The 25,526-nt window shown below is 39.2% G+C and overlaps 2 protein-coding genes and 1 pseudogene across 4 annotated transcripts; 1 reads left to right on the plus strand and 2 right to left on the minus strand.

Annotated features, from left to right (window-relative positions):
• Window positions 1-148: 148 nt before the first annotated feature.
• LOC146453816 (tRNA wybutosine-synthesizing protein 5-like) lies at window positions 149-13,714 on the plus strand. 3 transcript variants are annotated; one of them, XM_085096201.1, is made up of 10 exons: window positions 149-644; window positions 3,763-3,829; window positions 5,278-5,403; window positions 5,811-5,860; window positions 7,269-7,361; window positions 8,950-9,120; window positions 9,773-9,842; window positions 10,604-10,669; window positions 11,586-11,663; window positions 13,546-13,714. In XM_085096201.1, exons 1-10 carry the CDS (start codon window positions 205-207, stop codon window positions 13,660-13,662), a joined length of 1,278 nt encoding a protein of 425 aa, XP_084952327.1. In that variant the 5' UTR covers window positions 149-204; the 3' UTR covers window positions 13,663-13,714. The 3 variants fall into 3 exon arrangements, with proteins under 3 accessions (XP_084952327.1, XP_084952326.1, XP_084952328.1); XM_085096200.1 differs by lacking the exon at window positions 149-644 and adding an exon at window positions 773-2,297; XM_085096202.1 differs by lacking the exon at window positions 149-644 and adding an exon at window positions 2,440-3,215.
• Window positions 13,715-16,675: 2,961 nt separating this feature from the next.
• Window positions 16,676-18,286, minus strand: LOC146453817 (glycoprotein-N-acetylgalactosamine 3-beta-galactosyltransferase 1 pseudogene; annotated as a pseudogene).
• A 2,904-nt stretch (window positions 18,287-21,190) lies between these two features.
• LOC146453818 (glycoprotein-N-acetylgalactosamine 3-beta-galactosyltransferase 1-like) lies at window positions 21,191-25,434 on the minus strand. The gene is made up of 2 exons (XM_085096209.1): window positions 25,160-25,434; window positions 21,191-23,550 (listed from the first exon to the last, which is right to left on the minus strand). The coding sequence occupies exon 2, from the start codon at window positions 23,470-23,472 to the stop codon at window positions 22,567-22,569; it is 906 nt and encodes a 301-aa protein (XP_084952335.1). The 5' UTR covers window positions 23,473-23,550; window positions 25,160-25,434; the 3' UTR covers window positions 21,191-22,566.
• Window positions 25,435-25,526: the final 92 nt, after the last annotated feature.

Raw genomic sequence — 25,526 nt, forward strand, 5'->3', positions numbered from 1 at the left:
GTTCAATTTTTTGAGAGCAGCAATAGAATTTGTGTCACACGTGAAGCGCTCTGTTACTCACCTCTGTCATGTCAGACATGTTCTGCTTGGCAAGCTGATCGCTTTGAATAATTTATGAACGGAAATTATGCACGTGCAAGTCAATAGACTCAACCTGGTTATGTTGTTTTGTGTTATGTTAATTCAGTCTTTGGCAAAAACAACATGTCTTCTTCAATCGAAAGATTTTTTATTGTCCTTTTACTCTCATTCAGCCTTACGTCGAGAAATTCCGTTTCTACAACCGTCGACGATCCGTCTTTATTTCCGGGCCATTTGGAGCCGCTCGGAGCGAAACACAACAAAAGTTCGATCAAAACACTCTTCGCTTTCCCCGAACCACGCGACTTCTTCAAGAATTTTGCTTCTGCGAGTCGTCCAGTGTTGATAAAAACTGGTGCGAAATTATCGCCGGCGTTCGAAAAATGGACCGATGATTATTTCAGAAGTCTTACAGAAGCGGAGAACTTTACAATTGATGCGGAGAACGGCAAGAAAGAAAACCGTACAAAAGGCGACATGAGAAAAGTGTCTTTCAAAGAGTTCGTCGAGATGTACAAGAAAGAAGACATATACATGGTCAACGGCGTGCCAACGTTTATTCAGTAAGTATAGACACTCAGTACTTGTAAATCAGCATTTTAGATTGGCAAAATTTTGCTGGCATAAAGGACCGTTAAACGAATTACTCAGTAACTAGTAGCAAACGAGCATCATCAACAAATTATATCCATGCGCAGACTAGCTCACAAGTTAGAATTACGGATGACCAAAGCTTCGTTTTGTTGGTTTTATTTATTTATCATGACTTTGTGTAGTCTTAGAGCAAATGCCGAATGTTTAAATTTTTTTTTATTTTCTGCACTGCTGATACCCTTTTCAAAATACTTGACTTGTTGATGTACCAAATGCTAATCCAGGTGGTGGTGCACGCACCTGTAGGCGCTCGTTAAACGGACGATTGTTTTCGGGTTGATCATCACCTGTATTCGTTGAAAAAACATTTCTTGTTTTCGTCAATAGTACCTTAGAAACCAGCTCACTGATTTCTCTTGTAAATGATAATCCTCTCTGTAGAAACCGTTTCTGGCGGCTGAACTCCTTTAAAACCCACCTACCCGAACCCAACTTAATTCATCTTAAGTTCATTCACCCCCCGTTTATAATTGATTTTTAAATTTAACTCTTTTTAATATATATAGTTGGCGTGATATCTTTACAGATTTTGTAATTTGAATTTAAATGTAAACTTCAATGGTGAACATGTGTATTTTAGCTATAGGAAATCAGTCAAACGTCCGGTACGCCGGGTTTAGGTTTTTAACCAATCTGCGGAACTACAAACAAGGTATTTTCTCTCGTTCTTGGGTTAAAAAACACAAATAAGTGCCATTTTTAAGAGGTGACAAAAAAATTTTCCAGCTGCAGATCGGAGGCAGGCGCATTACGTTGAAGGCGGAAGCCGTCGGCTAAAACTTCCGTTAGCAACCAGTGAAGATTTTGTGAAAGAAATTATATTTTTAAATAACATAAGCTTTGGATACTGAAAGATTTTCCTGTTCCTGTTTATCCCAACACTCACCAACGGCTCATTGACTTTCATAAATAGTGTAGATTGCTTTTAATTTTCGGATAATTTTCAGATTCACGATAAAATAGATTTGGGGCATGGGAGACCTGTGACTTCCCTTATCGCGACACATCATTCTTTGCTTACATGATGGCAACACCAAACTGTCAAACGGGGAAAATCATGTTTTGTGTGTACTAATTGCTCAGGATTCACATGGTCAATTGTACATGGGATCTTACGGCATGGAGGGACTGTCATTATCTTCAACTTATCTCCTCATAATATGTTTACACCTCGCACTGATTCCATCAGCAAAACTTTCGTCGGACGAGCCGCATTTGACAAACTTCCCAGGTCATTTGGAAGCGCTTGGATCAAGAAATGTACAACATTCGTTAGAAGTGATTCCTGACTTTTCAACTCCTAAGAAATTCTTCGAGAACTACGTGGCTCCTTCTAAGCCTGTTTTAATACGAGGTGGGGCTAAACATTCGCCAGCTTTTGCCCACTGGACCGATGAATATTTTTTGTCTTTTGCCGAGTCAAGCGATTTCAAAATTGTCGCCGAGCAACACAAGAAAGAAATTCGAACTTACCCCCCGCTTGATATCAGCTTCGAAGAGTTCGTAAAAACTTACGAAAATAGCGATATTTATATGGTGAACGGTGTTCCTCCCTTTCTTCAGTAAGTGGAATTGTAAACGTGTATTTTAATCACCTCTTTAGCATTTAATTTGGGCACAGGAACAGCGTTGGTCAGCCTTACGTAATACAGGGGTGGGGGGTGCATGGGTACTAGTGACAGATGCTTAAAGGGGTTTACCTTAAGAACTGCAGTCAGACACATCTATGCTTTATGAACAAAATAAAAATATTCTGTTTTTTGCAGCATGTATAATATTTAAAGCCTCAGTAAGTGGAATTGTAAATGTGTATTTTAATTACCTCTTTAGCATTTGGGCATAGGACTGCGTTGGTCAGCGTTACGTAATACAGGGGTGGGGGATGCATGGGCACTACTGAAAGTGACAAATGCTTAAAGGGGTTTACCTTAAGAACTGCAGTCAGACACATCTATGCTTTATGAACAAAATAATAATTTTCTGTTTTTTTGCAGCATGTATTATATTTAAAGCCTCAGCTGAGTTGACTTTTGATGACTTAGTTGTCACACCTGTACCCTATTATCCTGTCGCACAGATGGAATATAATCTTTGTTATTGACCAGAGGTGACATTCCGTCTGCTAAACACCAGGCTTAGATACCCTGTGAATAGAGACACTTTTATAAATCTTTCATAGCAATTGAATAAACCTTCGCCCACAAAATGTCTAATTTGCGTGGATGTGCCCCCATGCAGTTTCTGATTCACTGAATCAGTTCTCATTATACTGTGACATGCAAGTTTCATCTTGGACAGGCAGAATTTGTTCATGGTTGATTGATTGTTCATGATTGATTTGTATGTACATGATTGACAGATTTTTTGTAAGTTAATTAGCCCCAATTAATAGCTCAATAGTCTCCCTTAATAATTTTGGCCATAGTTGTGAAAAAAGCTAGCTGGTCAAAATCCTGCTAGCTAACATGGATGTTAGTTTGGTATGTTGTATTTGTAATGTTTATTTCTGGTGTGTTTCGTTATCTCATTAATCATGATTGAACAGCTGTATTGAACATTACATGTATCTAGTATAACCAGTTCATAACAGCTGCAACATATATTGGGTAATAATATATATAGGCTTAAATGATATCCAACACTGCTTCAATAGCATATGGTGTTGTTACACAAGATAATTTTTGCTGCAACTGCAATGCATTGCTGCTGTGACAAAATTATACATGTAAATGTAATTAGCAGATGGACATGCACCCAACTTATTTTGTAAAGAAAAAATGTATTGTAAGTAGCAGTAAAGTTGCTAGATTGCTACTACTTTTTGTAACACTGCAAGACACACAAGTGCAGCTTGTAATGTGTTCATTCACACTTAGTTGCAGGAAAAATTGGCTTGCATAAGTCAACTGTAATATCAACTAGTAAATATTTTTTAATCTAAATTATGTCCTTGATTTCTCTTCTGTTTAAAAATGTGGATCCTGTTCCTAATTTATGAATAATTCTTAATTTGTCTTTGTGTTTCAGAAAAGATGTTTTTCTCCCTCCTTGTTTACTGTGTAAAGACATAGTACAAGATATGCTAGTTGACACGGTTAGACCTGTTCCTTTCTTTAAACCGATCTTAGAATTTAATATGCCACCCAAAAAATGACAACACTTGCAAAACCTTAAATAATATTGTCTTGGAGAAAAGAAAAAGCAACAAGGAAAAGGAATAGCCTGCTCACTGAGGCTAGGGTAAGATGTGCACAACAGCTTTCTTTTAATGCATCACACTAAATAAGAGTAGTCAAGTGAAGTTAAGCTGTAAAGGCTGGATCACATGTGTGACGCAAATGCAAGCGCAAGCGACATTCAAATGTCAAAGGCAATTAATGCAAGTGGAATGAGATACACATGCGCCTTTCAGTTTCCCAAGATGGCGACAATCTTGTTCCCAGAGTCCAGGTTTCTCTTGTCCAGCAGTTGGGAAACAAGGACTCTGGGAACGAGATTAAAGATGGCAGAGGAGGATGCCATATTGGTTTGAACATAAACTGTAGAGGCATGGAACAAGTATTTTTCATCTTGTGTTTGTCCTTTCGTTAGCCCAGTTCACACGTGTCAAACGCATTAGCGTAAGTGTTTGCATTTGTGTTGTGGTACTAGTTCATGCGTGTGTTTGCTAATGTGCTTACATTTGCGTTTGCATTGCTCATGTGAACCAGCCCTAAACCAATCTTGTACATGTAGCATATTAGGCAGGGACAGCACCAGAACTGTATATTACTGCTTACTTGCATATGAATGGGTACACAAGGATTTCCAGATCCTTATAAATGATTATTATTTACTATGAAATTTTAACTTTTTGTTAACTTCTAATTTATTATTCGAAAATCCACCTTATAAATGAATGAGTTATTATTAATAACTAACTTTTTGTTAACTTTTAATTTATTATAATTTGAAAATCCACCTTATAGATGAATGATTTCTTATTAATAATTAACTTTTTGTTTATTTTTAATGTATAATTTGAAAATCTGCCTTATAAATGAATAATTTATTATTAATAATTAACTTTTTGTTAAAGTGCACGTAACCCCCAAAATTTTTTTCCCCTAAATAAATCTTTGCACCTGTTCGAAAAGAACTGAGCCTTTTTGCGCCTTTTTTCAATCAAATCTTGACTTTTTATAGGCTGTAAAAGTTACGAAATCTAGCCATCATCTGTCCCATGACCGAGCTAGTAAGGGGCATGGGTTTATTACTTGATGTCACAAACTGATCTGCATTGTATTAGGTCTTTGTGAAAATGCATGCAAAGCAGTTTGTGACGTCATGTAAGGAATAGACCCATGCCCTTTACCAGCTTGGTCATCAGGGACAGATGATGGCTAGATTTCGTAACTTTTACGGCCTATAAAAAGTCAAGATTTGGTTGAAAAAAGGCGCAAAAAGGCTCAATGCGTTTTGAACAGGTGCAAAGATTTATTTAAGCGAAAAAAATTTTGGGGGTTATGGGCACTTTAACTTTTAATTTCTTATTTGAATCAGGTGATGTGGTTCAGCAGTGGTGGGACTAAATCAGTTTTACACAATGACGATGTGGATAACATCAACTGTCTGTTCAGTGGAACCAAGGAACTCTTATTTATAGATTACAAGAAGTACAAAGAGAAGGTACTTTTTAGAGCAAACCATTTGATCAATTCTTGAATGGAAAGTCAGCAGTGCTTTAAAATTCTCAAACTCATTAATAATTCATCAAGCCAAAACAAAGCAAATCACTATCGTGAAGGACGTTTAGAAATGTGATCTTAATTGTCATAAAATTTTGTGAACTTTTCCTTCAAATTTCTCCAAGAATTATCAATAGTTTGAGAAGCTATATCAAACACTGGAAAGAGTGTTTCCTCGTATTTCCAAACACCTTGAAGTTGGTTTAAAAAAACTCAGCTGCGCCTCGTTTTTCCAACCTACTTCTCAGTGTTTGGAAATCGGAGGAAACACTCTTCCTTGTGTTTGATCTATTACATAAAGGTTAGCTCAAGAAAGTGTGAACAACTAAACGTGGGTTTTATTTCTAGGTGCCGATTGACTTTCCTTCTGGTGGCTACTCTGGAGTGGATGTTGATCGGTAAGACATTTGTACAGATTATTGTCAATATTACTTTTATTTTTTAGTTAAGTTGATACAAACTATGGAACCTTGACATTTCCTATGGGGAGACAGGGGACAGTTAGCTTGGAAGGCTTCTCTTATAAAAAAACATGCACCTTCCATATACAGTGGAACCTGTATGTAACGGCCCTGTATTAAGCGGCCACCCTCTATTAAGTGGCCAGTTTTCAAAGTCCCGATTTTTCGCTCGTACAAACGCTGTGTTTGTTACCTGTATTAGGCGACCACCTCTATTAAGTGGCTGCGGCCACCCTGTAGCAGTCCTATGTTTGTCTTTCTTTGTTATTTTTACCTGTATTAAGCGGCCACCCTTGAATGGAAACTAAACCATATATTATTTTATGCGGTATTTTGTTGTGCACGATAAAGAAATAACATGTACAAAGCTACTGTAAGCTGATACTCGGCCGTTTAGTATCGTTAACGCTTTTCAGATGTCCGCTTGCTCTACAAACAAAAGTTTCAAATGCCGAAGCGCCAAACGTACGTGTCCAACTTTTTTAAGTCGCCCTTATTCTTACTCTATTTCTATTTTAACTTGAAGAATTTTTATTGTCTTTTGTGTTACTTTTAATTAGCAACATTTCTGTTATAACTCCACTTCAAAAAGTGTTTTCGTATGATACTCCATTAAAATTGACATTAGACCACGCCCATTGAGTACTTTTTGTGATCCTGTATTAAGCGGCCACCTGTATTAAGCGGCCAGTTCCTCAAGTCCCGAGGGTGGCCGTTATATACAGGTTCGACTGTATCCCATGGAGATATCTTCTATCATACATATGTACCCTTACTTTTTTATTAGGAAATTCTTTTGTCAGTAGTAGAATTACTCCCATAATGGGAACAAAGCTAGCCCCAAGGGACTCCCCTTAGGTTATTAGGGAACACTTCCAGTAAGGTAATGTCAATAGATATGTTAGATCAGCTGACTCAGAGTACCCATATGTGTACATGTCATTGTGTATGTATTATTGATGTGTCCAATTCACAGGGTGAGACTACTCCCCTTCATATATACGCCATACACTATAGGTATGTGCAGTGCTACCCTGGGGAAATTGACATCAAGGGCTGTTGCCTGGGTAGCGATTTTGACATTACTTGATATCCCCAGGCTGGGGAATTTGACATGGCCAGTCAATCCAATACCAAAAAGTATTGGACAAACACCTCACCCTTGACTCTGGCTTCCCCAACACTATGTTCAAATTTGCCTGGGTTTTGCCGGCAAGAACTGTCCATAATAAGCAGGTGTCTGAAGTGTTAAGTCAGGGATTTCACTGTAACTTTCTGCTAAATGCAGCTTTTATAATGATTCAGTAATAAGTATTAATTTTTATTGGTTTTGTAAATCCTTCAGAGTGGATTTTGTCAAATATCCCAGTTTGAAAGATGTGGAATACTTTAACGTCACAATGGAGCCTGGGGACTGTTTATTTATACCTTACAAGTGGTGAGTAATTATAATTTATCATGCAATCTTTGAAGACCTCGTGGACATACTGGTATCCTCTTTTAGTACTTTAGTTTATTGTGACCCTAAAAATCGAGGCTTACTTCACTACTGGAGTAAACCATGTGAAAAGCATGTGAAGATCATGTGAAAGACATGTGAAAATTTCACCTGCTTTTTCACATGGGCATGTGTGAAAAACAGTGTGAAATCACCATGTGAAAACCAAGTGAATTGGGGGCCTCCTTTTCACATCATGGATGATCTGAAAAAACTATGTGAAATAGGAAATTCACATCATGCATTATAGTAGAACTAGGCTTAATGATATGATGTGAATAACTATGTGAAACCCGTGATAAAGCTATGTGAAACAGGAAATTTACATCATGCATTGTATAGACTATATGATGTGAAAAACTATGTGAAACCTGTTTTGATTGACGTGTAAACATGTGAAATTTCAGTTTCACATTCTTTTTCACTTTATTTTGGTCGTCTCAGATCCGGTGCGGTACCTGGCCGGACATATATATATCACATGCAGATCATGCGCATGCCCATGATCTATGCCTATAGCTGGCCTGATCATGATCGATCACATGACTGATTAAATGAGATCTGACATGATCATTAGTTATAGCGATCTACTACATGCATATATATATATAGCTTGGTCGTCAATTTTTCATTAACTTTAATTATATAATTAGTTTCAAGATAATTTGCCCCAATTAAAATGCAAGTGGCATACACACACACACATATATATATATATACGTCAACGTCAAATCATTGTTAAGTTGCAAGTCCGGCACCAGGTCCTAGCCCCTAGTGAAACCAAAATGTAGCAATTTCATTGAGCAAATTAAACACAGGCAATTTAATGGAAAGACAATATCCATGGAATTCATTGATGAAAACATTTCACTGATCATGCTTTGCCATTAATGCAAAGTCAATGATAACACACAGTCTTCCAGATAACTTTCGATGAACAATTTTGAGGGCTCAATAGGTCTGGTTCTCTCCTGATCATCTCAAGTTAACCATTCTCTCCCTTTTTGGAACACTGAGCACATATAACACTGGGAGGTTCATGTACAGATTGATGCATAAGCAAAACTTCCTCTACTAAATTGGGTGGGGTACTCCCTTATTAGTCAATATACAGTATACTGGTATAAGCAACATAGCCTTTAAAAAAGAAAAGTATGACATTTTGCCGCATAGCTTGGTACAGCTTTAGAGCCCTTTTTATGTGAAAAGGGGTATAGATTTTACCAATTTTGGTCTAAAGTCTGGAAACAGGAGTGTATTGTAGAGGCCACTGGCCTGATTGATTATTTAACAGGTATGGGAAAATTGTTTTGGTCTAAACTAGGTTCAGGGTTATGGAGGACCAGGATTTGGCCAGCATAATTATACATGTATCCCGTCACTTGGAACCTGCAAAGCCATAGAATATTATGACCTTGTAGGACAAACTAAAACAGTCATTGATCTCCAGAGATTTCAAATATCCAGAGAAAAAATATAACAACACTTACTACAACATGTTTATTTACTGCTGAATTCATTTCCACAGGTTTCACCAAGTCCGGTCGTATGATCGTAACATAGCTGTTAATGTTTGGTGGAAGCACAAAACAGCTTTCATTCCGCAGGACTGTGACATGGAACCAAACCAAACTTTAGATAAGTTTAACTTCTCTTCTCTTCAGCAAGAAATGAATAACCAGGAGCCTACAGATATGATGTGAGTTGGAGAAATCTAGAATATTTTGCACAATGATTTATACAATTATACAGTGAAACCACCTCCCATAAGTGACCACCTATCCAAAACACCAAATTGTATTCCACGACTCAAAGTCCAATAAGTCCAGTATGGCGGATTTTGTACCATTTCACCAGTTAGTGCAAAAGGCCCATAGAAACATGCTTTCCTTGTGATATCCTTACTATTTAAGAAATTGAGGGGAGGGGGACTTACTTGCTATTTTGGCTGAAGGGCCCAGGGAGTTTTTCGAGGCCAGAGCTCTTATTAGAGTGTGGGTTTATACGATGCAGAGCCTGGAAAATTTTATCGGCCATTAAATGGGTTACCTGTGGCTCAAGGGTGATTGCACCCATTGATCGGCTAAACCTCAGAAGCTACCTGTATTAGCATGAGCCATAAAATGTTTTTTTCCCCAAGTTACATTCTTACTTAGCATTGTGTCATGATACAAAGTGAAATTTTAAATGAATCAGATGTTGTCTAATACTCTTAGTTACCATTGTAATGTTGCTTTAAGATTTGCAGCCAGACATTAAAATTTTTGTAACCAAAAGTCATACCTCTTGTATCCACAGGACACCCAGACATGCTTAAACTGGTTAAAACCCTGCTTTCCGTTTTCCCCTAGGTCTCATCTTGAATCACTTGTCGCAGAGAGAAACATGACACCCAAAGAGTTTGAAGAACATTTCCAGCAAGTAAGCAGTGTTGAAAATACATTATAATTTTTAAAGTGATAGTTTTGAGCAATGAAAGTGCTTACAAGGATTGGTAACCATGGGGTATCAGAGAGGCAAGAGTGCGACAACTGGGAAGAAATGGCATGTGTGAGAGGCAGGGAGTGGAAGAAATGAAAATTCCCAAAACAGTTTTCAGTATTACATATAATTGTTGCATTTGACAAAGGAAGAATGCACTCCTAATACGGATTGGAGTCGAGATTTGTATGGGACAACATTGATTCAGAAAATGGACGGATCTTGGGACATGCATCTGGCATCCCCCGTGGATTTTTTTGCAGGGGCAGATGACATCACAAAGGAGAGAGAGCCTGGGATCGAGATCATTGAATGCACTCCCTAATCTTTGATCATTACTAGCTAATAGTTCATCTTTTAGCAATGTCCGAAAAAGTGAAGTGGTGGGGTTGCCAGCTTAGAAGGGGATGGTAACTGGGAATAGAGGGTATGAAAAGTGGATTTCAGAGCTACTGTGATCTGGAATTTCTAATTAACATGAGTGGACAACACAGACACTAATTTTGTTTTGGATTTCCCGTTTGTTTCTTGCTTTTGCTGTAAAGATTTTTCTCCAAGTACTCCACTTTTTCAACAATTTTCCAAAATTCCATTTGATCAAGTGGCCAATGGAGAGAGGGTCGAGTCACTCTGTGGCTTTCTATGGAAATTCCCATTTATTCTTTCCCGTTTTATATTTTTATTTTTGTTGTTTCTTGTAGGATCCTAATATTGTTGGAGATGAACCTTTTGTGTGGAATGAACAGTTGTCGTCTGCTGCTAAAAAGGTAAGTTTGTATTCAAGTCTGAAACCACATTTATTTAGTTCTCTCTACGATTATACCTTTCTACTGAAGTTGTGCTTTTTGAATCAGCAGTGTATTGTCTGAGAAAAATCCCCAGAGTATTTCCTTTAGAATTTTGCAAGGCCAGGAATGATGTGGTTAGTCATCATACTTTGAATTTTAAACTACTGTGAACAGATAAGCTGTAGATAACCGGTACTCCCCGTTAAGCCGCACCCAAGTTTAGAAGCTCCAATTTTGGAAACTCAAAAAAATTCGCAGTCCAGAGAAAGCTGCGAAACATAGACTGAGTCCTGTTTGAAACTCAGCAGTTTCAGTAGGCTTTATCACGGTTTTCGACGCCATTTTGAGGAGTAGGCAAACAGGCTTGAAATAACAGTGTTTGTATGGAAATCCGATGTCAAATAATTTTCATAAAACATCGCTTCTGAAAAATTCATGAATTGGAAACTTTTGGCACTAGGAAAAGGATTTTAATAAAAAAAATTAGAGGGATAAAGCTGTGCCAGAAAGCGTCCAGTCGTGTTTTGAACTTTCCATACATTTGTCTGTATGGCGAACCAGCCGTGAATTGCCACTAAAAATAGTTCGCGGGAAAAAATACGGGGGTACGGAAAGTTCAAAACACGACTGGACGCTTTCTGGCACAGCTACATCCCTCCAATTGTTTTCTTAAAATCCTTTTCCTAGCGCCGAAAGTTTCCAATTCATGAATTTTTCAGAAGCGATGTTTTATGAAAATTATTTGACATCGGATTTCCATACAAACACTGTTATTTCAAGCCTGTTTGCCTACTCCTCAAAATGGCGTCGAAAACCGTGATAAGGCCTATTCACCTTTAAAGACTGTGTACCGAGAAGAAAAATACATGTAACAATGGAGTTTCTTGGCCTGCAGATATTTGAGGCATTAGATATGGACCAGGATGGAGAGCTCTCACTGCCGGACATCAAACTGGTGCAAGAGGACAACTCGGTGAGTTTAGAGAGTCGCGTTTACCATTTGCACATAAAATCCGGTTGGAATGGAACGCTTCATAGGGTGCGGGTTTTTTTTTTTTTTTTTTTTTTTTTTTTTAGGTTTTTTAAAGCGGTTTGGCTGGCCCGTGTCCCCTACGGCTCACGAAAAACAATGAAACAAAATGGCGGCACAGTTGTTAAGCACGATTCCGCTACAATTCTACACCTTCAAGAGTTTGGCCCCTCAAAAATTAAGAATAGTTAAAACTGATTATTTACTTAACTCTGTAGTCATTATTCAGATACTCAGTAGTTGTGAAAAATATTACTTCACAAAGAGTGCATCGCCATGCCGTAGTCACCATCTTGAATTACAACTGAAAAGGGTGCGAAAATGGACCTGGCCGAGCAACATTTTGACAAATGGTACGGAATTTTCCATTCATTTCGGTTGGAATGGGAAACGAGGACTACATCTCAGCATTTCAATCTTTTCCGGAAACGTTCCAGTGGAATGGCCTGAACCATTTGAACTTCCAACCGAAAATTCCGGTTTTTGTTGTCAAATGGTAAACGGCCCTGGGGTGCTTACCATTTACATGGAAAATCCGGAAATTCCAGTTGGAAAATCAAATGGTGCGCATCATTCCATTTGGAGTTCTTCTGAAATTATGGGCGTCTTGTCAACGTGATGCATTTTTATTACTCCTTTTGGGATTTACAGCTGATGTTCTTACATTTTGCATGTTATCCATCTAAGGCAAGCTAAATCATTTCGTATTTATGCCGAAAATTTCCATCTGGGTGGTTTGCGTAAATTGTAAGCACCCCAGTAATCAAATCGCCGACCTGCTTCGGGGTGTTTTTGCTCGAAAGACTGTTCCAAGTTATTCAAGGATTAAATGTTAAACGAAAAAGGTTCTTTTTCCGGAGGTTTCTTTTTGGTTCGACTCCTGATAGGAGCAGTTTGATTTCCTTTTTCCGTGTATGCCTGTGTCACTTACTGAATAATATATCATTCGCATTGATTCACCAGGCTTAAAATATGCCATCACATTTATTCCATTGTGTATATGCCACACGTTGACATTCAAATCCTAGCAGTGTGCAGGATGTTTGTAACAAGAACCTGGTTTAATGGCCTAATAGCACCCACGAGTCTCCTGTAGCTCAGTGGTAGAGCATCCAAACTAGTAATCGGAAGGTCATAGGTTCGACTCCTGATAGGAGCACGCAGATTCCTTTTTCCGAGTGTACCTGTGTCACTCACTGAAAAAAAAATACAGGTCTTCTTTTGTTTTATTTTCAATTTATTGTTTCCATTCCAACAACAACCCAGTCAAAAGGCCTGTAAGAAGCTATGAGCAAAAGAAGCCTTTGACAAAAAAAAAAAAAAAAAAAAACTCAGTCAGGAAACATGGCCACAAAATGTGAGGGTAATTCCCTCGGAAAACAAAAGTGTGAGAAACATGGACGTTTGTAGTTGACAGATTATAGCAAAGGTTAATTCATGTTTTTGGCAAATTTTCATGGTTCATTACTAACCACGCTGCACTTTGCATCGTTTCTTATAGATTTTAACAGTGATCTAAAGGCTCGTTTAAACGGTTTCAACTTGCGCTCAACACAGTTAATTTGTTGAACCAAATGTCGGGGGCGTTTGAACAGGTCGTTCAACATTGTTGAAAGCTTGTTAAAAGTGTGTTGAATCAAATTTAAATTGGTTTAAACTTTCAGTCAACATTGATTCAACATTTCCTTTGTTCTTGAAAAATGTTGAATGGCGTTGAAACCGTTTGAACACTCCGTTCATCCAATATTTGCCCAACAACCGTTCAACTTTTGCTGAACGAATGTTGGGCAAATGTTGAAAAGTTTCTTCAATTTTTTCCCCTTAGGCTCAGAGTGTTATAGAAAACGAGTTGGCCAGGATTGAAGATCTGATAGAAGATCAAGTAGAGTCAAGTGAAGCGGATTCTTCAGAAGAACAAGAGACCCCAAAAGATGAACTTTAACAGATGTTCTAAGTCGAGATGAATTTTATTAAAAGAATATAGATCGCGGAGATTGCTTTAAGTCCAACTTTTTGTACATGTTTTCTTAGGGGGTGGGGGAAGTGGGTTCTCATAAGAATTTTTGTTGGGAGTGCGGTGGGGTGGGGGTGTCTGGCTCAGTTCTTCTAACACTGACCAGAATCCAGAATCCACACCCATTAGCGGTCTTTCTGTCCAAAATCGTTAAAATCTATACCCAATTTCAGATAAAAAAACCATACCTTTTGGGGCCGCACATACCTGTATAGCTTATATTGGGGAGTATACTGCTGTTTCGACAAAGGTTGTCCAAAAAAGCGTAAAAGCGTACGCGACAATGCCGAAAGGTAGTCTGGAAAACACCCAATAAATTTCAATAAAAGTTCAAAGTCCACAATGCCTTGACCGTACAGCGAAGACTTGATATGGCGAGCAATATGGATTCTGAACTTTCAGACTTGAGATGGCGAGCAATATAGATTCTGAGCTTTTATTGTAACTTATTGGGTATTCCCAGACGACCTTTCGGCATTGTCGCGTACGCCTTTACACTTTTTTTGGACAACCTTTGTCGAAACAGCTATATACTCACACTTCAAGATGGCAAATACTATAAATCACAGTTATAAACCACGCTTAGCTACTTTTTCCTACTTTTTGAGTTATCGAGAGAAATGACCCAAAGAGGAGTCGAACCCGGGTCGTCGGACTCCAAAGCGGGAACCTTACCACTCGGCTACTGACGACAGGCTGCAGGACAGATATTGCAATTTTTTGGCTAGATATCCTAACCCCAAATACAAAAGCTAACCACAAGCTACGTACATAAACTGAATTAGGCTAACCGGAGTGATATTTTGTTTAAAAAAACAAACTGATGTAGGGCTGACACTACGACAAAGGGCTTATTTATTTGGGCCAATATTTCAACTACTACCACTAGTCTTCTTCAGGGCAAGAGTTTTAAGGGCCTGTTCATATCAGCCCTGCTGGCCCGGTTTACGAGATCTCGCCTCACCACTAAATTACTAAATCCTTTGGAAAAATTTCCATGTGTTCGTATGGGAGGGAGGGCTGGCTCGGTTGCCGAGATCTCGGTTTTTCCAAACGGGATCTCAGTAACCGGGCTGGAAATTTTCTCCCTAAGTATGAACACTTCAGCCCGGTTACGGGGACGAAATTTTTCAACCACGCATGACTTTTGAGCTAGCCGACGGAGCGTGGCTTCAGACAACGTGTTCATGAGCAAATTATTTTCCCCTCGAATTCGAAGAGGTTCTGTTGAGAGACAGAGATTGTCAGCCATTTGATCGACTTTTTCCTTGACTAAAAGTCTAAAATGACATACAGAAGCTTCGATTTCGACGTGGACAAACAAATGCAATACCAGGAATTGCGAGTGGAGATGGCGAAGCGTTCTGAGGACGATGTGTCCATGTTCAAGCCATAACTCGCCCCCAGGATTTTAGCACCTTTTCTCATCTCGGTAATCGGACTGAAATTTCTCATATCAATCCAAGACAAAATTCGTCCCGGTAACATGGCCAGCTCGATGACCGTACTCATATGAAGAGGCCCTAAATGTGTCTTAAAACTGTCTAAGAACTGACAAGGAGACACAAAAAAACAAGCTAGTGAACAAATCATACAAACTCAGAATCACTGGTCATTTCCTTTTAATTGCAAAACTTCGTACTTTGAAAAAAAAAATGTCGAGTGAGAATTGGCAATGATTGGATATGGTCATTGGACACCCCTCCCCCAGATTTTCAATCTTTGGACGATTGACGTAATAATAATAATAATAATAATAATAATAATAATAATAATAATAATAATAATAATAATAATAATAATAATAATAATAATAATAATAATAATAATAATAATAATAATAAAAGCGTTTACACGTGCCGCCACCTCCATCAACGTGCAGAGGAACATAAACATTCCGTAATCGGTAAACTCTTCAAGGACAAACACGGTTTGAGACCGACGGACCTGCGTGAGAATTTCAAAATTCTTAAGAAATGCTGGTGCAAGTTTGAATGGTTGATTTTTTAAATGCTCTTGATCAGGAAGACAAGGACAAAACTTAACACTCAAAGTGACAGAATTCGCGCCAAACTCTTTGCATGCATGCTCTTGCACGCTCTTGTTTTACCAAAACGACCAAATTCAAAATGACCAAATTCAAGGTTTTGCAGAGAACGTGAGCACACCACGGTGAATTTTCAAACCTCTTTCACAATTTTAAAATTCGAAAGCAACGCCTACCAATTCGGTTCTTGGGTAGTTCATCGTTTTTGCACAAGCTGGATGAGTTGAAAAACTCGCGAAGTAGAGCAAATAAGATAAAGTTATATTTTTTAAGTGACGTTTTCGTTTCCGTCGCCGTTTCCCTAAGGTGCCTTTTCTGCAACCTTTATTAACTAAATTTGACTGAGAACAATGACGAATAATATCGTGAGAAACCTGTACCTTAGTTTGCTGGGCTCATACGGTTCATGACAATTTCAAAGCCCACTTGTTATAGTCTTGCCTAGTTCCTGTACAGCGTTCTCCCGGAATTTCGTGCTCATTCCCAACCTCGTTTCCAGGGCTTTTTAAGTTCTGGCGACGAGGTTGTGTCAATAGACCAACAGAGTGTTTTCACATGCCGTCACAATGGCCATGTTGGTGTCCCAAAACAAATAAATGGCGGCCATGTTAGTGTCCCAAACTAAACCTCTGGCAATTGAGCGATATTTTTATGCAAATACTTTCTTTTGTTTCAATAAACCAATATGGCCAGTAGTCACGTGAATGAAAACGCTCTATGGGCCAATTTCGATATATGAAAGTTCAGTCTGAAACAATAAACATCACTGCAAGTCTCCAGGGAATAAACCCATATAAAATCTACGATTTATTCCCCAGAGCCTCCAAGTGATGTTATTGTTTCAGGCTGAATTTTAATGAATAAAACAACAGAAATTACAACGAGGTTCAGAGATGAGTAATTAATTTCTTTTGTTTTATTCCCCTAAGCCTCGCAGCCAAGCTAGAATTGTAATATATCGAAATCGATTTATGACATGGATTGACCGAGAGAAAATACAAAAGAGACTGGGCCAGCTGGAACTCGGCAAGTAATGGTCTACAGGACACCGGAATGACCAGTGTGCTATTTAAAAAAGAGAATCTAAGTGGTGCTATTCTCTTTTTGTCAAAACCTCTTGCTTTCAAACAAGCCCCATATAGTCCATAAGACAACCCTCCCCCAGATTTTGAAAAGTAGAAATTGAGTCTCTTTATGGAGTAATGATCTTCGGAGGATCGACTTCGGGTGGATTGTTTTCCGTATTTTACGGAACGTCTCGGATCACGATCAAAGTCTTACGATGTCTTCCCTTTGGTCTTCGTCACAATGCAACCGACGAAATTAAATCCACATTAATTCTCGGTTATCATCAATTGTATTCAAGTCTTAATAGAGTATTCAGCCCAGAACTGATACTCAAACTTCTCTTTCGATTTTCAGACGGTAAACCATGTATTCCAGATGGTACATCATTGCGGGCGAGACATAATGGAATGAAATTGCGTGATCCGAGCAGCACTCGGGTCCGTCTTTGTAGCGAAGAAAACTGTACTCGTGTATCCAGGCACCGACTGGATAGCCAGGAGTCAGATGCTCCTTAACTTTAAATGGCATGAATGTTTCTCTATCGCTTAAATCTCTGGTGTTGGAGGGGAAGATATGCATGGCCTTTAGGCATCTTCCTACTGCTACATCTTCAGAGGCATAGTACCCTTTTGGACACCTTATCGTAAACTTCGACCCCAGTGCAGTAATGAATTTTCGAAGGGTTTCACGACTAAAAACATAGCCTGAGCCCCCACTGTTGTACCCGCCTTCACCAACGAAATATCTTCCGAGAAAGTAAGGTCTTGAGGCGTCAAGATTGGACAAAAGATAGCGAAGATTTTCTATGATCATGTAAGTGTCGTCGTCCGCTTTCACAAACCAATCCGCATCGTGAAGATGATGCTGGTAAACGTATTTGAAAGCTGCCCGAGTTTTATCCCACAGTTTGTCGCGACCTTCGCCACGAACATTAAGCCCGATGGCAGGGAAGTCAGGATCCGCTTCAGAGCTCATAAACAGAAGAATGTCACACCGTTTTCCCCAAGTTTCTTTCACTGCTTTTCCCTTGACATGCAAGTTGGTTGGGCTTGTCATGATCCAACACAAGATTCGCGGTCTTTTTGTCTCTGTGGTGGTTGTGAGGCGATTGTCCAAATTATCATTCTTTGCCGAGCTGCTTGCTCCAATAGATAATAAATCATTTATGTCAGTATAGAAGTCAGCGATTAAAACTATCAAAATACCAATTAGGAATCCCCAAGCAAACGTAGCAATCTTTGATTGACGGCTTTGCAACATATCCAGTCAGGGCTTTGATAGTTCATTTGTTGGTCGTGTGATCGCTCTCTCCTTAGTTTCCGTTTATTCAGGCACCAACAGCGGCAACCTGTGTTGAGAAAAGAAAAACATTTTTTTCGCATCATAATGTCGATTACCATTCTTTAGTTGAAAAATATGAAATAATTCTGTGTGGAGATTTTTGTAGTTTATGCTATTACAGCTTAACGCGTGCTGAGTCCTCAAGCGCTTTGGTTTCTTGCTCAACCTCGTTCCCAGGGTCTCCCCTCTGGGACGTGAAGAGGAGAGACCCTGGGAACGAGGCTGTCTCTGGCCAACGCGCATTCTCGTCCCCAGAGCCTCCTGTCCCTCTTAGCCGGCGGGGCCTTCGCACGAGGGAAAGGAGGCTCTGGGGACACAGGATTTGATTGGCTAGTTCTCGTTAGTTCCTAACAATAGAAATCTAAAACGGAAGTGAAAATGTTAGCGGCAGGCGACTGGCGGTCTGGCGCGAAAAATAAAAGTATCGTCAAAAAGAAATGCAGCACGATGGCGGACGATAAAAATCGATAAAGATTCTCCGAAAAAGCCGTTGGTAAATGTTTTAAACATCTGTAGGTGTTATAATCAAACGGTTTTTAATTAGAAACCGCTCTGTCAATAGTTTCGTGGAGGAAACACGGTGTGGAGTTCGCAAAAGTCTTTAGAGTTTTTATCGGGAAGGGAAGTTTCGCTCGATGATATTAAATTTGCCTTGAAAAAACTCTGTCAACCTTGTTTTCACTGACAAATAAAAAAAACATCTACGAATCGGCAGTCTTGAATGAAAAGAGTCTATCTTCGCAGGAGCTTTCGTTGGCTGAGACAAAAGTGAAAGATCTCGCAGTTCTACGCCATTGAATGGTTAAATTTTCCGAGCATCAACTGCTTCTCGCCCAAGTGGCAATCGCAAATGGCTGGAGCATTCCCACAAATTTATAACTTGGAATAAAGTACAGTACGGGACATCTCTCCCAGCGCCTTTAGTTTTGCGATGTAAGACAGCAAGAGGGCCTCTGTTTCATGTATGTTGGTATGCAGCAGCAGTGTAAAAAATGCTCTTTCTGTTTGAGTTCACTTCAATGATATGATGACAGGATCCACTATCTCTAAGGAATATCTCTTGTTTTCTCTGTTGCTGTTACTGTAAGTGCATTTACAGGTACATTTGGAAACATGGCACTTAGCATACCTATAGGAACAGGTCTAAAAATAATTATTTCCCTATGAATATTATCAATAATTATTAACAATGTTTAATATGCAGTTGTTTTGCAACATCCATTTTCTGATTGTTTTTTTTTTTGTGGAAGGGTGGAAGGGGGTGGTGGCAGAATTTGGGAAATTACCTACTTGAAAGTAGAAGAGGGCAGCACAAATAATTTACAAGTGCACTATCGTTCCTTCAAATCAAATACCTGCTAGAATTATCTTTGAGACATAAAAGAGTGTCACTGAAAATATGAAAATTCCTTAAAATTGTATTTTATATCATAATAGAAATTGCATTCAACATTTGGTCTTTTTTAGAACAACTTCTTTTTAATTTACTTAATATTTGGAACACTCATTGAACCCAATGAACTCAACATAAGTCTCTTGAAGGCTACAGACACATAACATGATTAAACACACGAATGTCAATGCCTAATATAATAAGTGAATGAGTTAATGTGTGCTGAAGTCAAAAAGGGTGAATTTATAGCAGAGATGGATAATCCAAACCAATGAATCTGTATGGTAGTTAATTTGCAGGTATAAATACTAAAGATGGACTTCTAGTCTAGGAGGAACAACTTGAACTGACAAGTGTTTCTAGTTTGTCTGATAATCTGTCATCTGTGTATAACAGTATGGGCACAGATTATCCTTCTAATAGCATTCATGTATTAAATTATTAAAAGCAAAATTGTTAATAGAACTGAGTGGAGTGCAAAGTTCAAAATGGGTGTAATAAATTATTTATTACACCCACTTTGAAAGCACATTTCTTTTTGTCAATGTTAATATTAAATTTTATTGATCTGCTTCAATAAACCCATTTTTTAAGTGGTTATTAATACTATTATTTCATTTTATTTTCATGGGCTAAAGGGATTAGGAGACAAAAAATAGTGCGATTCGTGAATAAATCACACTATTGAGAGCCAATCAGATTGCAAGGATCACCAGTGATTTTAAAATAGGTGAAACAAAAGTAGAAGTGAATAATTATTGAATGAGCAATCAGATGGCCCATCTGTATCTCAAAATGCGAACGTAGTGTAGTCATCTTCCCATTAATGATTTGCATAACATTGTACAACTTTCATATAATGACAGATTAACCCTCATAGGTTTGTTTAGTGTGATTTAGACTCATCACAAAGTATATAGTTCCAGAGCATCTGTATGTTTATTGTGAAAAGAATTAGAATAAAACTTGGTACCATTCTGCAATCAGATGGCACATCTACAGCTGCTTTGATCTTTTCCCTAATCTCAACGCTGTCCAAAACCTTCCTAATTTTTTTCTAATAAACTTAAAATATTCCTTCCATCTGGGATACAGAGAAGTCCAACGATTCGCCGCAAAGAATCATTGCAGATGGTAGTTCCATGCTGTCAAGTTTGATATCTGATTCCTCATCAGCTCATTCAACGGCGATGCGACCAAAATGATGGAGTCACTGACCTCCAGCCATGAGTCAAAACAAAGAACAAAAGCTGGAATATCAAGGATTTGCCGAAGGCAAAGACACCTTACATATACCTCCTTTTTTCGACAATAATTGCTTTCCCAAGCTGCTCACGAAGAAAAATCGATTCCAAAATAAGAAGACGCAGAACATTCGCCAGTATCTCAATAAACTTCTGGCAGCCGCCATGTTATTCTCACTAAATTTAATGACATTTCAAGACTTCATACATGAATACCGGAAGTCCTAGAATCTAGGACTTCCGTAATTCTGTACTTGGTCCTCGTGCCCAGCCTCCAGCGGCTAAGCTCCCTTCCATGTCAGGAATTTTTGGCTTCTATTTCTAAACTATTGTTGTTGTATCATAACTGCAAAATTTAATCTGATCACTTTCACATTCAAAACACTGGATAACTTCCCCATGATGCTGAGAGATATGAGCTCCAAGATAAATCTGGAAAACGGGAGGAGCGAAGATTGTGAAGAAGAAACTGTTATTGCGAAAAATGTCACTAATATTCAGCATGTACGGAACAAACAAAAACATTTCAGTGAGCCCCCAAAGGAAGTCCAAGGTGCAATGGTACTCCGTTTATGTCTTTCGCCCATGTTCCTAACACAGTGAACGTTCCCATTTTCATAACCAAACTCTATATTTATTTGCCACCTTTGCGGAAGCCGAGTCTTTCTTTATCAAGTTTGATATTCTTTTTGCTAGATATTTTAGATAACGCCAGTACAAACAACTAAATTATGCTAACTTCTTTACTGATCAATCTTACTTCACTTCTCGTTTCAGTTCACAGTCCTTAGAACAGGTCAATTACAAAAAGAGTGTCCGATTCAGTGAGCCAAGCTGATGGCTCATCGGGGCCGGCGCTTTACTTTTCGGCTCTGCTCTAGATAGACACAAGTCAATCACAGGGATACCCTCGGGCATTTTGTAAAGTGTGCTGACTTTCCTTTTCTGCAGCTCCCTTTCCAGCCACCTAAAGGTGAACGAAATATTGGTGAATTATATTCGCCAATATTTGCTGAGCCTGAGACGAATAATTGTTTTACTATACAGTAATTACTCAGGTGATTATGAGACTTAGCTGCACCAGTAGTGTCTTTCGGAATTGCATTTTCTTTCATCGTATTTATTTCTTCCTCAGAAACATCAACAAATCGGAAAGCGACCATTTTGAAAACTTGTGCTCCCGCTATAATCACCTCACGATAGGTGATCATGATTCAAGCAGCATATGACGCAATCCTCGACCAATGAGATCAGCAGAATCTCCGCTATAATCGCCTGAGTAATTATACGAAAGACAGATAGATACAGTAAAGTGTCTTGTCCAAGGCCAGAAAATCAGAAATAATGCGATGCAATCTGGCAACACCACTGACATTCTACGTTCGACGTGCTAACGTACCGCTATACCACCATCACAATTTACAAATTAGATGTATCCGTAAACGGTCACTGCTTAAATATCGGGTCGTGCGATGCCACCATCATACAAGAAGCGTATCAGGTTGTTTATATGTTCAAGGCTCTGGTAACACGGACTGACGATACACAAAGTATTCCAACCTCAAAAAAACCAACAATGCCATCGACGCGCTACCACTACACCACCGCGCCTTCAAAATAAATTTACAAAATAGATTGATCCGTAAACGGTCTGTAAGTGCTTTTAAAAAACAATAACCGGTCTGCATGGTCAGTACGATGCCATACACCCGCCGAGGCGTGTCAGGTTAATGAAATGCTCACAGCTCTGGTAACACGGACTGGCGGTACACAAAGTATTCCATGTGATACATCATGGCCGGTTCAATATTATGAAACGAAATTGCACGATCTGCACACTTCTCCCAAAAACCCGGCTTTAGGTTTTCTTCACCTGGAAAGATTAAGAAAGTCTCTTTATCCACTGAGTCTCTCGTGTCCGTAGGCGTAACACGCAAGGCTTCCACACACGTTTCTAATGCTTCGCCTTCACCAACGTTTTCTTTTGTACAAGTTGGCTTCCCCAGTGCTTTCTTAAATCTATCCAGCATTTCACGGCTGAAAATATAGACCAACCCTTCACCTTTATACTCGCCTTCGTCCTTGAAGTATCGTACAACAAAACGAGGTTCTGCAGGGTTATAATCGGACAACAGATAGCGAAGATTCTCGATGATCACGTAAGTTTCGTCGTCCGCTTTTACAAACCATTCAGCGTCGTGAAGATGATGCTGATAAACGTAATTCCACGCTGCACGTGTTTTGTCCCACAATTTGTCGGGACCTTCGCCAACATCAAGCCCGATTACAGGGGAGTCTGGATCCGTTTTCGAGCTCATAAAGAGAAGAACGTCACAGCGTTTTCCCCAAGTTTCTTTCACTGTTTTTCCTTTCAGAGTGAAGTTAGTTGTCATAATCCAGCACAAGAGCCGTTGCCGTTTGGCTTTTTCCGTGGAAGTCGGTGATTTAAGAATGTGTTTGGCCAGAGTCGGATTATCATTTGAACTGCTACTGCTCCAAGGAATGACGGAGTCCTGGTGGCCAGGAAGAACGTATCGGTACAAGTACGTAATGTCGGCGGGATCTACCAGGATCAAACCCATGACCAAAACGCCAAATGCGAATCCCAAAGCATAAATAGCGATTGTTGTACGATTGGCCGCCATTTTCGATTCCGGTTCAAAGCGTCAGTTCTCAATGTTGCTTCCAGTCAATCATTTAAGCGTTTGTCCTCCCAAGAGACCCTGGGAAAAAGGAGCACTTCTTACTGACAACGTTGTCATTGTCTTCATACTGAAAGTTACTTACTTGAATCAAGGCATTCATTTCGGTGGATATCTGCTCGAAGGGCCCCTTAATCGCCCGGATTTAGGTCAAAAGAAAACTCTCTTTGGCAAAATGTCAAAAAAAAAATGAAGATTTCTTAACACTGGAACGACCAATTCCTTTCGCGGTTTTCGGAGGGGCAAATATCTCGATAAAAATGCAGAAGTCGTATTTAAAAGTCAACAACAGCTTGCAAATTAGGGAAAATAAAATCCCGTTTAATAAAACTTTGTGCGTCTTACTGTAATGTAAAGAAATAGTCATAGCTTTATACCGTCACTAAACTAGAGAAATTTCTATGAGAACTCTGAAAGTTCGATTTCAAAACTCCGTTCAAATTAAAAAAAAGAAAAAAGGTCACGCGTGACATGGATTGACTGTAATTAGTATGCAAAACTTGAGATAAAATACAATTTACAATTACGATGCAATTTGACTTAAAAACATTCGTTTCTACTCCCTACCGACGCAGCACCACGGTCTCTTTAACTAAACCCCTTATCTAATTATTTGTATTCGACTCCAAAACGTCTTTGGAACGACGACTGATTCAGATGGCGTTTACTTTACAAAGAACTTCTTTCTACAAACGCGTAGAAGGCATACAAACCATGTATGCATGTATAAATTAACAGGTGTCACGTCATGATGCTTTGTTCCGTGGCACCCTCTTGTATTTATGACTCATTTCAAATCGACAAAATCGATTTGCGCTGCGATTTCCCGTGAATTTAGCCGGAACTTTGGTCAAATTTAACTCCTCTGCGCCCTGCGTCTGTGTGAACTAACGGCATGGGCGAGTCTTGAGCGAAGCACTATCGACGAAAGTTCATCTACACGCATATGAATCCGTCGTAAATAAGACGAACTACGAGACGCATAACTGGCTAAAGCTAAAGACAGATGCACGCCCAAGTTCGTAACAATAACATGAATAACCGGCTAATCATAGAAATATCACTTTGTATCCAGTGCTGTCTATTCAGACGTGATACAAACTGAGTATTAAAAAAGTGGTTGATTATAAAGTAGTTCAGTGTTATAGATCCTTGTCACGCGGGGCCATGTTGAGTCCCACCCAGACTCGAATTCAGTGCGAGGAGCTGAAACTTAGCTTGTGTGCAACGGCCCTGCGAAACAAGTTTCAGCGGGCGTTGCACCGTGTAATATGGTCAGTTTCGCGAAACTTTTTCGAACTTCCGTTGCGAGACAAGTTTCACGAAAAGTAGAACCGCTTTCTACTTCTGCAACGGCTCGCAACGGTCGTAGTGCTGAAAAAAAAAAGCAAGAGTTTCATCGTGTAACACCAGTTCGTGAAACTGGTCGCACACAAGTTTTGGCTAAAAGTTTCAACGTGTAACGGCGGCTTAACTCTAAACCCTAAAAACCGTAATCTCCTTCGACTCAACATGGCCGCCGACTGACAAAGGGCTATCAGTTAGATAACTTAAACAAAACAGCGCTGTCGGGTTAGAACAGCCAAATGTAAAGAAAACGAAAGCATCGAGAAAGCAAGAACGCCCTTACCTTAACCTCCTGCACATAAACAAATGATTTTCGAAATTGCACACTGCAGCCCCTGAAGAGCGACACTATTTGTGACTGTGCGCACTACACTGTAAAGCATTGTCGTCTCCAGAGCCCTCGCGGTTTTTTTCATCGTCGAGCGATTTCCGACTTGCATCCATAAAATACCGAAAACAATCCACCCGAAGTCGATCCTCCGAAGATCATTACTCCATAAAGAGACTTAAATTCTACTTTTCAAAATCTGGGGGAGGCGTGTCTGATGGACTATATAGGGCTTGTTTGAAAGCAAGAGGTTTTGACAAAAAGAGAATGGCACCACTTAGATTCTCTTTTTTAAATAGTACACTGGTCAGTAGACCATTAC

This window comes from Pavona decussata, unplaced genomic scaffold (genome assembly GCF_977016875.1).
Source record: "Pavona decussata unplaced genomic scaffold, jaPavDecu1.1 SCAFFOLD_322, whole genome shotgun sequence".
In the NCBI taxonomy this organism is placed as follows: domain Eukaryota; kingdom Metazoa; phylum Cnidaria; class Anthozoa; order Scleractinia; family Agariciidae; genus Pavona; species Pavona decussata.